The sequence below is a fragment of the Neolamprologus brichardi genome, chromosome 13, assembly GCF_056152115.1.
Source record: "Neolamprologus brichardi isolate AB-2024 chromosome 13, ASM5615211v1, whole genome shotgun sequence".
NCBI lineage: Eukaryota > Metazoa > Chordata > Actinopteri > Cichliformes > Cichlidae > Neolamprologus > Neolamprologus brichardi.
The window spans coordinates 18,848,020-18,863,592 of NC_142116.1; the positions used below are offsets into that span (position 1 = coordinate 18,848,020).

General features: G+C 39.2%; 1 protein-coding gene across 2 annotated transcripts in view; it reads right to left on the reverse strand.

Annotated features, from left to right (window-relative positions):
• wdr27 (WD repeat domain 27) overlaps positions 1 to 15,573 on the reverse strand; it is a 43,590-nt gene continuing 28,017 nt past the window's right edge. Inside the window, exons 23-24 of one of the 2 annotated variants that reach the window (XM_006800781.2) lie at positions 14,895 to 14,993; positions 1 to 860 (exon numbers count right to left, since the gene is read on the reverse strand). In XM_006800781.2, the coding sequence (XP_006800844.2) occupies positions 747 to 860; positions 14,895 to 14,993 (213 nt within the window). In that variant the 3' untranslated portion in view covers positions 1 to 746. Of the gene's footprint in view, positions 861 to 2,703; positions 2,906 to 14,894; positions 14,994 to 15,573 lie in introns of those variants that run through there. The other variant, XM_006800782.2, reaches the window with a different exon arrangement.

Here is a 15,573-nt window from a genome sequence, read left to right on the forward strand (position 1 = left end):
TAATACACACAACCAGGATGAAACAGTGTATTCATACGCCACACTCACATTAACTTCAGCAATGTAACCATGTCAAATGTAAATTTCACATTGAGCCTTTACATCCTCTACTATGTATTAGAGTACCTGACAGTTTGTTGTGACTAAGGTAGAAAGGACTAAACATCCAGCACAAACAATGGAGATGGGTGTATCAGTATGAACAGTAGGAGCATTTGTGTGTCTGGCAGCCAAAGAGGTTGCACCCAGTTGATGTCATAGCTCTACGTGCTGATCTGCTAAGTGGAGGTCACAGCCAGCGATATAAGAAGTACATCTGTTCCACATACTGAACAAACTAAACGTTATGCTTGACCATTCAGAATGTGCAACAGATGTGAATAACTGCTAATAATAATTGTTTTTGGCAAATTTTGCGATATTATGTTTAATTGACTAAATGTTGCATCACAAAAATGCGGCTAAATGAGTTCAAAGAAAGCACTGCGCTCCCTTTAAATAAGAAATGCACTGGAAGCATGGGCAGGAAGTTTAACAAAGACGAATGATCTGAAATAGCTGGTTTCTACTGACAATTCTAAGCACTGAGGAAGAACACACAAGAGCACATTTTTATATAACTCTACCTGTTTTTCATTAAACCAAGAGCAAAAAAAGAAAACGTTTAAATTCTTCTTTCCCAATGAAAATCCCACTTGGAACTGCATTAATAAAACCTGCATGGGCTCTGCAGGGGCCAGCTGTAATTACACAGTCTTGTTGAGGACACTGTGCACGGCAGCGCTGGTGTCACAGGACAAAGAAGAGCCACTGCTAGACTTAAACAGCCTGAGCTTCCCATCCAGGGTCCCAGTTAGCAGCTGTGAAGAAAAGAGAAAAAGCATGACATCATATTACGCTTTTATTTTTGCACTTTTTTTCTAAAACCGTGTCAGACATCACTCTTCTTTTTACCACCTCTCTATTTAGAATACAGAGTTTCATAATGGCACACCTAGATCCCCGAAGAAGAAGAGCACCACTGAGGTCAAGACCCTTCTGTGTTCCCCACCAAAATTCTTGATTTTCCATACCTGCCATTTATCACCAACCCCCCCCCCCCCCAAAAAAAACCCATCATACTGCCAGGCCTTAACTCTGTTATATAACTTTGTTTATTCAAACAAGGAGATTGAGGTTCCTGCCAGCAATACTCTCAGTGAGTCAAACATTTGGAGATTAATAAGGCACCCACACAAAAACACAACAATAAACTAGCATTAATCCACACCCTGCAGGCAAACACACACGCACACACTACACACTTAATGACATGTGCAGGCTGCACACAGACGAGCACAAATACAGACGATCAATGCTTGACTATAATTTTTAGTGAGACGTACACAGTGAATCATATGTCTCTATCAGCCAAGAGAGCAGATGAGGCTGAGGAAGCATTACCTCAGCACTCTGACAGTCCGTCAGAAGCAGTGGGAAACCCTCTATGTGGGCTTTGCAGTGAGACTTATAGCACATTTTTACATGTGCAATTGTTCAGAATTTAAAAGTATACCATATTATGGAAAAATAACTCAAGATAACTCACAAACAGCTGTTATAACCTCTATTTCATGCCACTTCAACCCAAGTGTATTTTTACCACCCAGTCTTAAAGTGATTATAGACTTTATATAAAGTAACGGCCTCCGGGGCCTGAAAAGTGAAAGTGAATGCTGAGGTGCCTGACGCCTCTGGCTTGACAAAAAAAAGAAAAGAAAGAGATCTTGTTGTATAGAAGTCAGGGGTAAAACAAACCTTAGGCTCACATTGACCTTTGACCCTCAGTAAACATCTACATGATGAGTTGATGTTCTTAATTGTTCAGTTCTCTTTCATTTTTTTAGTTCAGTTCTTTCTGACCTCGGTGTTAATTTAGTAAATGATGGTGTCCTCTAGAGTCTTAAAGGGCAATAAGATAATGACTCATATGTGATTGACAAATAGCTACCATGTGAGCGTGTCCAGTAAGATCCACCAGTTACTTTCCATGTTTCAAAAACCTCAATGATGACACTCAAAACACTCAGACTTCCCTAACCAATGGATGATGTCACAGTATGTCCATCTTCTATATGACACCTTTGTAGGTAAGTGGAGAAAAACAAAGAACCAATCAAAAAAACCCAACATTTTACAAAATGGGAATACCCCATCAGGGAGTTTTACCTATGGTGATTATCTAGACCTGAGGTGGCTGTAAAGACAGCATGTTTTTTAAAACCATGATAACATCAGGAATCTTGGCAAACAATGATTTGCCAAGTTGTGATAAAAAACACATTTGGTACAACAATGGTCCAACATTTTTTCCCTTGTACTAAAAAGGTTTTATGCGGGAGAAATAATCCTTTACCAGCAAGCAGATGCCTGTGCTGGGAAAGGGAGTCACAATAGCTGAGGTCTGAGGATGACTCAAACACACTAAACTGGGCTGGATGCATTCTTCCTTTGAAGGGTGAAAGTTGCAGTTTCTCTTCTATAGACACATTAAAGAATTCCTGGCGATTGTGAATCCCAGAGACAAGTTAACTTCCTCATAAAGGCAACCCAGTGAGCACAAACATATTACATCTAAATATGCATAGTATTGTCACGAGGAAACAGGGAGGACTCGGCGCAGACTGAAATCACAGAAAACTTAATTTTATTTACACACTCCCGGTGCACTATATACAGGTGAAGGAGAAGGGGGCCAAGGTTCCCAGGGGTACAGGGAAGAATCGGGAAAAGTGTCCTCTCTTGCTCCGCTCCACACGAACAGAACAATGCACTTGGAAAGGTCCTTTCCTCACACACGCCACTCTCACTGCGGCACTCACGAACAGGCTTCAGTGTCCAAACTTCCAAACCGAGCACGAAGAATCTGTATACAGAGATCAGGAATTAACACGGAAAACTTTCACGAAGAGAGCTCAAAACTGGCTTAGGCTAAAGTAGCACTGACAAGCGTTACTCAATAGTCCAGTGGAGAGGTGCTCTCAGTCACTGCCTTAAGTAGCGAGAGCAAACAAGGTGAGGAGCCACAGGTGATTGCTTGCAGGTGGTGAAGGCCAGGGGCGGGAGCCCACAATGAGCTCTGCCCAGGCAGCAAGTAGAGAGAGAGAGGAGAGAGAGAGGAGAGAGACAAAAGCAACACACGTAGCCACACAGGGCCAGCCGGGCAGGCACGGGGACCATGACAAGTATGTGATCGTGAGTCTTTGTACACCATGACGTCCACCTCAATGACCTTAATCAACAACAGCCAGGCTGTCTGGTTCTTGCTCCCAGGCAGCTGAAAAGCCTAAAACAGGGATGTCTAACATAAGTCCCGGGGGCCAGAATCTGGAAGGCTTTGGAAAATGTGAACTGTATTTTTATAGGTTTTATAGCTTTTCCTAAAAAAAAAAAAAAAACCTCCACCATGGCCATTCATATTGCACAAAAGTAAAGCAAAAAAAAGAAAGAAGAATTCCTGATTTTTATTTTTTGTTCACAACTGTAGACATTTCCAACTTTTCCAGTTGGGTCACAGTTAACAGTTAAAGTTAAAAAAGTCAGTTAACAACTTTCTACTTTATTATTACAGGACTTAACTGGGGAATGAACAACTAGAACATTTACTGCCATTTTACACATTTATTCCTGACATATTTCTTTAATATGGCAGATTTGTGGCACAATTAGGCAAGATTTTGTACTTATATAGAAAAACTGAGACTTATTGTTAAAATTGCACTTCATTTTAATTTTCTTAGGGATTAAATGTGTAGTTAGGTTTCTTTACACTAACAGAAAGGGGAGTTATACTGGTCCAGCCCACTTAAGAGCTAAGTGGGCTGTATACAGTCCACAATGTAAAATGAGTTTGACATCCTTGACCTAAAACTACAGCTACAGTAGCAACCATGGTTTTGGATCAACTCTGATCCAAAACCACTGTTACTGTGATAATACACCAATGTAAGCATGTAGTGTTAAGAGATAAACACAGAAAAGTCCAAAGGAATCCAACACATTACATCTTTGCAACCATAAACTTTTATTTTGCCCCAAACAAGCCCACATAATAAGGGTAGCTGAAGGTTTTATGTGACCTTTGGTATCAGATGTTTTTGTTAAAAATACTGACTTACTACAGAAACACAGAAAGGAGTCATTGTGGGTCATGACAGGTTTGGCTGACATTACAGCTTCATTTTCAAGACAGACACAGTTTTCATCAAATTTGATTTCTGTGGAATTTTAGATAACCTTATGCACATAACCTGAGGCTCCATTTGTGAGTTTTGTTCATTTGTTTTGAGGTTTGGTTGAACAAAGTCCAAGTCCAAACTTTTTAGGAATTCTGAGTAAGATCAGAAAATCCATTGCATGGTTTGTCACGCATGTTGCATAATTTATTGTTAGCAACTGGCTCAACACCACGGAAAAGAGACCACAAATCAACAGTTCAAAGCCAGAATAAAAATGCCGATTGAGAAAGCAATGTGGATTAGATTTTCAATGGTGAGTCAAATTTTGGCACTCTGGATGACAGAAAGTATATGTCTATAGAAACCGGTATGAACAAATGCTAAGGATTTGATAATATGGCGAACAATGTGTTTTCTCCTCCCAGAGGATGCCATTCATCAGCTGTGGAGCCCAACGTAGCAAGATGTTCTGTAGTGACCATGCTGAGAGTTGAAGGAGGATCCAGATGACAGATGGAAAAAGGGGCAGATGGTCACCACGGTTATCTCAGTCTTGACTTTACATAGACATGGGATCAATAAAAGAAATGTATAGTCTGTTGCTCGTGGTGATAAATAGTTGGTAACTTATGGATATATTCACACTCAGAACCTTTTAGACATTAGACAACAGACAATACCATCTGGGTGAATATAAGAAAGTAGTTATATAAAATATAATGTTTTATATCCTCTGCTTACCCTTATATTTTTTAAATGTAAATCTTTATATCTGTGTATCTTTAAAACATTACAATTGCATGAAATGAGGGAAAATAGAAGAAATTAAGAAATCTGATTGTACTTACGGATCTGTACTTAACATTTTGAGTACTGGGACAAAGGAAGTTCACCATTATTACCTAAGACCACAGCCAACTGAAGAAGTTCTGTCTAATGCATGTGAAAGGTTTTGATACTTAAAAATGTCTCTTGTGACTTTGAAACTTCCTGTTCATTGCAGTTCCAGCTGTGCTGAACACAGGCCAGGCTGTCTCAGCTCAGTCTGTGTCTCACTGTAATGTGACATTCTGGAGTAGACAGCAGTCCACCTCTGTATTTATTCTCTGGCTGCGACAGTACGAAGGGGGTAATGTCTGAGGTCAAGAGGAAACATATCTATCTATCTATCTATCTATCTATCTATCTATCTATCTATCTATCTATCTATCTATCTATCTATCTATCTATCTATCTATCTATCTATCTATCTATCTATCTATCTATCTATCTATCGTAATCAGCCAATCAAATGGGCAGCTCAATGGGCAAGTAGAAACAACACAACATTAAAGTTGACTTGAACATGTCTACTTGAATGAGGCATGGTTGTTGGTGCCAGATGTTTTGGTCTGAGTATTTGAGAAACTGCTGAATACCACACCCAGACCACACTGGGTAGCACTTGTGTCAGCTAACAATAGGAAGCTGAGGCGACACACAGGCTCACAAAAACTGGAGAACCGGAGACTGTAAAAATGTTGCTTCCTCAATTTATGCTGCAAGGTTTGAATGGTAGGGTCAAAATTTGAAGTAAACATCATGAAAGGAGAGCTCCATTCCACCTTGTATCAACAAATTAGTGGTGTTATAGCATTGAACATCACTGAATTGCCACAGTTTTCCTGCTAACTTTGTCATCCCTTTTATGCTCATTGTACTCATCTTCTGATGGCTGCTTCCAGCAAGATTATGCACCATATCACGAAGCTTCAAACAAACTTCATCCAACAGAGTACCTTTGGAATGTGACAGAATGGGAGATTTGCATTTGGATATGCAGCTGGCAAATCTGCAGCAACTGTGCTATTGTGTCAAACTCCCAGGAAAGTTTACAGCATCTTGTTTAATCTGCCTGCAGTAGTTCTAACGGCAAAATAATGGTCAACCCACTGCTAGAAGAGTGTGCCTAATAAAGTGGCTGTGAGTGTACAATGTACATGAATCAAAGTGTTGCGCTGACATCACTGGTATTCGTGATACACCAAAATTACTCATATATTGGTTTGTGTGGTGCTGTTAGGTAAAATAGGTAGCAACAACCAATGATTTTTACTGTTAAATAACCTAAAAACCATTGTAAACTAATAAAATAATAATGTAACAGCATCAGAAAGTGCATCTTATTTCACTGGAGTCCTCAAATGTGCTACTTTTTCCAACCAGCAGTTGCAACCACGAAGATATAAAATTGAATTGCTATTCATTACAGCTGTAATTGTGCTGATCGCACTGTGCTGCATCTCAGGGAAAAACTCCAGGGATCCTTTTATATCCTAGTCCATCCCTGCTGTGTGAGTAACAGCTGCCAAATGGCCACGAATTAAAAATGATACAGTAAAAATGTCTACTGGGACAACAGCTGGGTTTTTTTTTTGCCCGGCTGCGAAAAGTAAAGATAATAAAAGCTGACATAGAGAGACAAGAAAAGCACTTAGCATGAAAAGTCACAGATATGACTCACTCTTTGTTCATCTTAGTTTGGATGATTGTACGTGTTAAAGTTTTGCAGACAACTGATTGTGTCAGCAAGTGGTCATGGTTCTGCGCTACCTCCAACACACTAAGTGCAAATAAGAACCAAGTACCTCGGAGTTCAAAAACGTACACTTAGTCCAAAGACTCTAAAAGAAGACAGTAGATTATAACAAAAAACAAAACAAAAACAGATGTATGACTCAGAAACTGACCAGACGTGTAGCAAGGTGGTCCAGTAACTTACAGTAAGATACAGTGGTGTGAAAAAGTATTTGAGCCATTAGTGATTTTTTTAGTTTTTTTGCACATTTGTTACATTTAAATGTTTCAGATCATCAAACAAAGTGTAAAATTAGATACATTTTAAATTTTAAATTATGGTTTTATTTACTAAAGAAAAAAGCTATCCAAATCTACCTGGCTATATGTGGAAAAGTAATCGACCCCTAAATCTAATAACTGAATTGCACTGAATAAAAACAATTTGGCAAAGAAGAGTGGGCCAAAATTCCTCCACAGTGATGTGAAAGACTCATTGCCAGCTATTGCAAATGCTTGATTACAGTTTTTGCTGCCAAAGTGGTTAACCAGTTATTATGTTTAGGGGGCAGGGCTGGACTGGTAATCTAGCATACTACGCATTTGCCTGGTGGGCCAACGTACTTGTGGGCTGATGGGTCAATATTTCTTTTTTCCTTGTTGATAATTATACAGGCTACAAGCCGGCTTGTGGGGCTGCTGCACCCCGGCCATGCAAGCACTAACAGAAGCCCATTTGTTCATTAGTGACACTGGATTGCCCAATCAAATCTGGCCCCTACGTTCCCATTGCACTCATGCACCTTGTAGAGTTTATTGTTGAAGACGCTGATAATGATGGACAAACAAAAGTGAAATGGTGCAATATATGTCAAATTAAGTAAATTAAATTAATCATATAAGCAGCAATAGTACCAGCAACAACCAGCAACAACCCCTCATAGTCACAAGAGGCGTTAAACAGAGAAGTGCAGGAGAAGGGATAGCAGTCTCAACAACAGAGTGAGAAAGAGATGGAGGAAGGTCTAAATAACATGGGAAGAAAATGGATGGAAAGTAGAGATGTAAGTAAAAAAGTAAAATTAATGACTTCGAGTGATGTGTGATACCACAAATTTCAGTACGATACCAAGTAAATACAGGATCACTTTTGCCAATACTAATACTGATATAAATACTTAACCCATGAAGACAGCCTATGTAGAGGAGTGCAATATGTCATGAATTATGAGATGAGTCATCATGAAATGCATATTCTGAACACATTTTAATGACCACAAAACCACTGTGATTTTTACCTTTCACAATAGTTACCTATCAGAACAAAAGAGATCCAATCCCAGTGCGAGCATCAATACTATCAATATTTTGATCGATCTGTCTCCCGCTAATAACTGCTTTGACTAACAGTTAAAGAGTAGTTTTTCATTGTCGCATGCATGCACTGCTAAAAAGATGTCCGAATCCAACAACAACTTTACAACCTGATTGAAAAGAAAAACTTTCAATATCAATAATCCAACAAATTGAAATTGAAACATAATACAGTATGTGTATGAATATTATATATACATACAGTTGCACTGCAGTTTCTACAGTATGTGACAATTAAAAGCTACACTTTATATTTAACTAGTATCAGCTAAGATGTGCTAATCCAACGACTGTACCAACCAGATAAAAAAAAAAACCTGATACACATAATGATAGTTTCAAATATTTTTATGTGCGTATATTTAACTGGACCATTTGCGACCAATCATGGTGGCCTGCTTGGACCAAAAATGCTAGGGCTGATTTTTTTGTCTCAGTCCATACCTGTAAAGGGCCACTTATTATTTTACATACGACGAGATAGGCTGGTGGCTGATTTTTCCCTTGATAAATGAAATCATCATTTAAAAACGTTTGTATTTTCGTCTAATAATAAGCTGGAGCCAGGCCTGGGGAGGGAGCCAGAGGGGGAGCATCCAATGACTGAGCTGTAGCAGCCTTGGGGTCTGGCTGGGTGCAGCCCGAAGGAGCAAATTGGGCCCACCCTCCTGTAGGCCCAGCACCTGCAGGAGGCGCCATATGGGTCGGGTGCAATGTGTGCCGAGCAGCAGTCAGGGGCAGAGGCACCATGACGATCTGATCCCCAACTATCAAGGCTGGCTATTGAGAAATAGAACGTCACCTCACTGGTGGGGAAAGACCCTAAGATGGTGTGTGTGGTTAAGTTATAGTTGGGTTCACCTCAACGCAAGCCTTTGGAATTGCCTTCATTGAGAATTGGCGGCAGAGGAGGGTATTCTTATATCCCCTCAGCTTACTCAGTATATGGCACTAACTTTTTGGGGTCCCTGAGTGAGGTTCTTGAGGGTCCTCCTTCCGGTGACACCGTTATTCTTCTGGGAGACTTCAATGCTCATGTGGGCAATGACAGTGATACCTGAAGGAGTGTAAGGGAGGAATGGCCTTTCTGATCTGAACCCAGGTGGTGTTTTGCTATTAGACTTCTGTGGAACTCATAGTTTGTCCAAAATAAACACCATGTTTGCACATAAATATGTCCTTAAGTGCATGTGGCATCAAGCCACTGATCGATTATGTAATGGCATCATACATAGCCATATGTTCTGGACACTTGGGTGAAGGGAGGAGCTGAGCTGTCAACTGATGATCACCTATCGAGGGTTAGGAGAGGATGCTGGAAAGACCTGGCGCACCTAACTATATACTAACAGTGAGCTGGGAACGTCTGGGAAAGGCCTTGGTCTGGGAGATCTTTAACTCCCATCTCTGGCAGAATTTCGACAGCATTCCGAGGGAGGCTGGGGACATTCAGTCCAAATGGATCATGTTCTGCGCCTCCATTGCCGAGGCAGCTGCTAGGAGTTTTGGCCGCAAGGTGTCATGGTGGTAATCCCTGAACCTGATGGTGCACACTGTAGGTGAAGTGAGTAATCAAGCTGAAGACGGAGTCCTATTGGGCTTGGTTAGCCTGTGGGACTTTGGAGGCAGCTGATGGGTACTGGCAGCCGAAACTCCACTCACAGGGTGTACAGTGTAAGTGTGGTGCTGCTGAATTCAACTGAGGATATAGTCAGGCAGTCAGGGAATACTTTTAGGATCTCCCTAAACCCACTGACATGCCTTCTATAGGGGAGTCTGGGGACTAGGGGAACTTTAATTTTCGTAATTAAAATGAAAACTTTATGTCTACAGAAACAAAATTATCTACAACTGATACTAACAACTTTTATAGGAAAAAAATTCCAATGAGGAGCACAGAATTAGATGCAGGCTTTCAATATTCATCTATATTCAGTGCTAAACCAAATTACTGATAAGGCATCAGTAGGCAAAAAAACAACACAAACAAAAACACTTTAAGTATCAGCTGGCTTCAGTTTGTTTGCTAAATTACTCACTGAGGTTTAGATGAACAAGGTCCTTAACTTAAAGATCAAGTGTCAGAAAGAAGAGGGACATGTCTGTAAAGGTTCTCAGTCATCCAGGTCATCGTGGTCTAAAGAGCTTGGAAAGAAAAGCGTCTGGACTTCTTTTAGTTTCTTGAAGATGTTTCACCTCTCATCCGAGAAGCTTCTTCAGTTCTAAAAACTGAAGAAGATGAACCATTTTCTTTCCAAGCTCTTTAGACAAAGAAGAGGGACATTTTCACAAAGAGAGTAACAACTGGTTCAACAGATGCTTAGAAGAGCTCATCTACACCAATAATGAACCGTCTTTTGAAGTGAACTGCTGATAGTTAAGCTATCAGCAGGTCAGGATGACACAGCACAGAAATATGAGTAATCCAAACAGTGTGCAGCGCCATGAAATCTGTGCCCCTCATCTGACCCAGTGACCCGTTTCTTCACTTCTGGCTAAAGCATTTTTCTTTACATATGAATCCAAAATTCCAAATTCAGTGGAAAAAGTACCTGTGGATACAGTAGCATGATTGCCTTGTTTAAAGGCACTACTAAATTGTAATCTCAAAAAAGAAAAAAAGAACATCCTATTTTGTATTATATGCAAGGAATGACAAGAACACCCCTGTTGCATGTGAAAATCCTTCTGCTCTAATTTTCACAGTAGCACATTAAGGTTCAACACAGAAAAAAGCAAACAAATTGCAAACAAATTTACAGCTGCATACAATGCAACTCCCACACGATTTTATAAGACAGCATTGTGAAGTGACAATAAAAGCTAAAACCCCTAATTACAGACTAAAGTACAGGAATAAACCTAAGGGAATAAACCCTGAGGTGGATCTGTCTGCTTGATTCTCTTTTAAGTATTCAGGTGGAAAACATGAGTGATAAATGAGTGGAAAATATGCATTGCATTATCTGTCTGTGTCTCCCATCAGAAGTTTCTCACAGCTGTAAATATGGAGAACATCTGGCCCTCAAATGTAGATCAACAGCAAGGTGAACACAGGTTAGGGACATTTTTTGCCAGCACTTTGTCTTAGGAGAAAGCATGAGCACAGCATATTTCCAATATATCACATGGTTAACTTTAGAACTAACCGGCCATTTCTCAGGACTTCTTGAACTTAAAATGACTTTTGACTTATTGCTTTTGGCTCACAAAAATTAAACCACAGATAAGTAAGCATGCAATTCCACACACGCAAACAAAACTAGATAAACTGAGTAAAGTATAAGTTAGCAACAGGTGAACAGGCACTTCTGCAGGGTTAAAATAAACTATCTGCTTCACAAGTAAGCAAACAAGATTTGCTAATGATCACATCTGGCAAAATTATGGACAAAGGGAGTTACTGAACTTTTGAGAAACTGAGGAAAAATTAAAGAACCAGTAAATAAAGTCATACCAGTGCTATGGATGGAATCATAACATTTACTGAGCTTTTATGTCATCAGACCCATCTCCAATCACAACTGAGCAAAACTGCCTCCCTAAACGGGTTTTGTCAAACCACCCTGAAATCATTTTGGGAACAGCAATCTGTGGTGGATGCATGCAACTGTGCCCAGCTGTGTACTAACCGCAATCAGATAATTGGTTGACAAAATGCAGAAGACAATTTACCAGTAAGCTAAAACTCCACTAAAATTCAACAAAACAGGCAAAATGACTTGACTAATCCACAAGACTCAGATAAATTACCTAACTAAACATTTAGATGCCTGTACGTCTTAACATCAACATAATTCTTATATCAACTTTCAGCCTAGTTTGACGTAGTTTGTGGCAAGGCTGTACTGGTTTTTACAGCAAAACCCTCATTTTTTATAATGTATTCTGTATGCAAAGGCCTGTTACATGAATGTGAGAATTTAAATACTACTAGAGTATATGTTCATCATTAATACATTATATACATTTACTTTCTGATAAGATATATATCACTATTTCAATCTACAACCTGACACCTGTGGTGGAAAGTAAGATAAAGATCCAGTCTATTAATTCAACATGTCTTGTTTCTGAATTTCTAATTTGTCCCATCAAATAAAACAAAATGTACAGAAGTACTAATGTTGAGCAAGCACGCCCTGACTGATGAAGTGTGTCTTCAAACTCTGCAGATCACTGTACTTCAGCCAGATAATGGCTATGAACCAAGCTTTCCACTTTCAAGCTGGGAAATCTGAATGTATCATTGTGCTCCAAAGTTTCGCTGAATTGAGTTACAAAAATGGACATGCAGATTTAAAACATGTGCCTTGAGTTGACAACACAGTCAACAAATCTTAAAAGATGTTCAGCAAAGGCTGTGATATTATAACATAGAATCTATATTTTAGATTTTATTTTTTATAAGTATTCTTGCTTTGGATATTTTAAAAGGAATGCGTTGCTTTATTAAAAAGGCACTAGATATGTTGTTAGTCACTAAAAGCATGTTGGTATAAAGCACCACTGTAATGGCAATTCAAAGTAAACACATATCTTTTCTGTTTTCTTTGGTGCAACTCCCCACATTCCATGAATTGTTTTCTTCTAGATTGATGGCAGGCCAGGCAAAGATAACAAACAGTTTTAAATCCTTGTGGATAACTTTTAATAATTCATAGATCACAGAACAACCCCTGCAACACATTGGCAATCTGGGTAGGGTGTACTCTGCATCTCGATCCGTGATAACTTTGATAAGCTCCAGCCTAACCATTAGCAAAAGAAGATGGGTGGATGACAGCACAAACTAAACCCTTTCAATAATTTTTTTAATTGAAAGCAGCTTTGAGTCACAGGTGAGTAAAGTTATCACAGGTCACATGATTTTTCATTACTGAGGCATTTTGACCGGTTATAAAACTGTGGGTGATGTAACTTAGCATTAAACGATTCACGCTATCGAGTACAGAGCTCACAGTGTCTATGATCTGAAGATTCCTGCATACATATGCACCTATGCCGTGGCTCCAAGGATTGGATTCTGTAAGGTTTTATCCCAGTCAAACAAATGCAGGATCAGGAAGTTCTAGTTTCAGAGTTTTGCTGACTTATGATCACTTCAATGGGAGAAGCTTGCCCCAATAATAAAACTGGCTGAAGTGCCATTATAGTAATTCCAGTCTTCGGTGTGGTACTAGAATCCAGACTGAACACTTAGATCTATCAGACATGAAAATGTGGCTACCGGAAGCAAAGATAAAAAAACGAATGACAAAAGATCCTGTAGCAATTTGTCTTGATGTGTTACATTGTGTACAGCAATCAACCAGCTCGGAAACCAGCTTGTTTGCTTTTGCTTATTTAGGTCTGATGGCTGCAGTGTTTTGGTTCCCTGCTGTGTGTAGTCTTTCGTTGGCTCATTTTCATTCATCTTCAGTCCTGAAAGCCCTTGAACCTAACCACCAGAGGAATGTTTTTTCTTTGTTTGTTAAGCAACTTAACACAGGCCTATGAATCATTTAACCAAAGAAATACCAAACCCCCAAACTCGAGGGATGAACCAGTGTTGTATCTATGCATCACAGACAATTTAACCGGAACCAGTTTTAAACTTTAAATCAGGGAGAAAAGGATGAGTTATGCCAACTTACAAAAGAACTGGACTAAAAATCAGTGCCAACAGGTCTTGTGGAATGATAAATCCAATATTTTTATGGGGGCTTTTTAGCCTTTATTGTGATAGGAAAGTGCAGAAAAGACAGGAAAGCTGGGTGAAAGACTAGGGGAAGAATGCATAAAATGGCCTTGGGGCAAATTTGAAACCAGACCTCTGCATTAGCCTTATAATATATGGGAGGCTTGCTGAACTTACTGAGCTAAACTGGCACCGCAATGAATTGTTGTTCTATGTATGAAGGAGGTAAAGAGAGAGGTACAGCCATCTGTAAGACACAGAAGGCTCTGTCATGGCTCGGTGCTGGATTTCAGCCAGTAGCATTAGGGATATTGTCAAAACTGATGGAATTATGGATGTAGAAAATTACCATCAATGGAACACTTTCAGTCATGAATAGGCTTTCCCAGAGCTTGGACCTCCACACTATTGAAGCAGTTTGCGTCCATCTTTACGGAATCAAAGGAATCAAAGACAGCCAACATCCAAAGAAGAAGAGCTTTGGATGTTTTTAAGAAGCCTGGAGAACTATTCCTGAATACTACATAAAGAGGAGTTCAAGATGTGTTGAAGAATAATGATTGTCATACCAAAAATTTACTTTCAATCACTGGAATTATAGAATCTGTACTTTTGGCTTGCATGAATTCACATGTTTCAAAAAAATGCTGCACCTGTTTCTTATTTTCATAGCATAATGTAAAGAAATGAACAGTACCTCAAGATTTTTGTATAGCATTGTAGATATCGCACTATAAACTGCATGGTTACACAGGCTACCTTGCTCAGTAACCTAGCTAGGGTTAGCTCCCTACAAAAAAAAATGTGAATATTGCTAAAATGTTAAACTCAGTTCATTCCACAAAATGATAGGTGACATCAAGTCAATCATTTGTCACATTTAAAGTATTGTGTTGACTATACTACGCAGTGAGTACAGACAAAGACACCTTAATAAGTCGTGGCATGTCATGTTACCCAGAGGAGATCATTCAGTTTTCATTGGAATATGAAGCAAAGATATTTTATCGAGGCACATCATTGCATATTTATCTATACACAAAAACAAACAGTAATCAGAGTCTTACCTGTGGTGTAGCAGGGTTGAAGGCCACATTAAGCACAGTGTCTGAGTGGTTTTGTAATCTGTGGAGATAGTTGCTGCTACGGATGTCATACACATAGGCCTGCAATTAAGGACACAATGAATGTATACAGAAGCTTAGTGTGTACTATTGTACTTACAGCACACAATTATGTTCTGAGCGAGCATGATGATAATGCAGATCAACTTGAGTATCATTTCAGCTTCAAGGGTAAATGTTTATCTTTTTTTGTACTTCCAGACACAAATGACATTTAATATACAGTGCATGTATATAGTAAAATGTCCAGCCAAGATTGATTGCTAGGGGTAAATGTCCAAAGACCAAATTTCTTGTAAACAGGAGTATTAAAGTGATTAAAGCTTGTCCAGAAATCAGACATGTATAGCAACACTAAAAATCATGCCAAAGTCAATCATCCTTCGTGCTGGACTAATCTCAAAATAACTGAAGTTCAATAGAGTAAATAAACATGGAATTTTAGCAGTTTTTCAGTAATTAACAAAATCTGTAATTTATCAAAAAACGGTTTGCATTGTTTTTATGTCCTATGCTTCTTCTTATATTTACTGAGTAGTTTCCTGATTCCCGAGTGCTCGGATAACCTGTGATATAAATAATGGTAAACAGTGATGAAGAAGGTCACTTTAAACATCTGAGT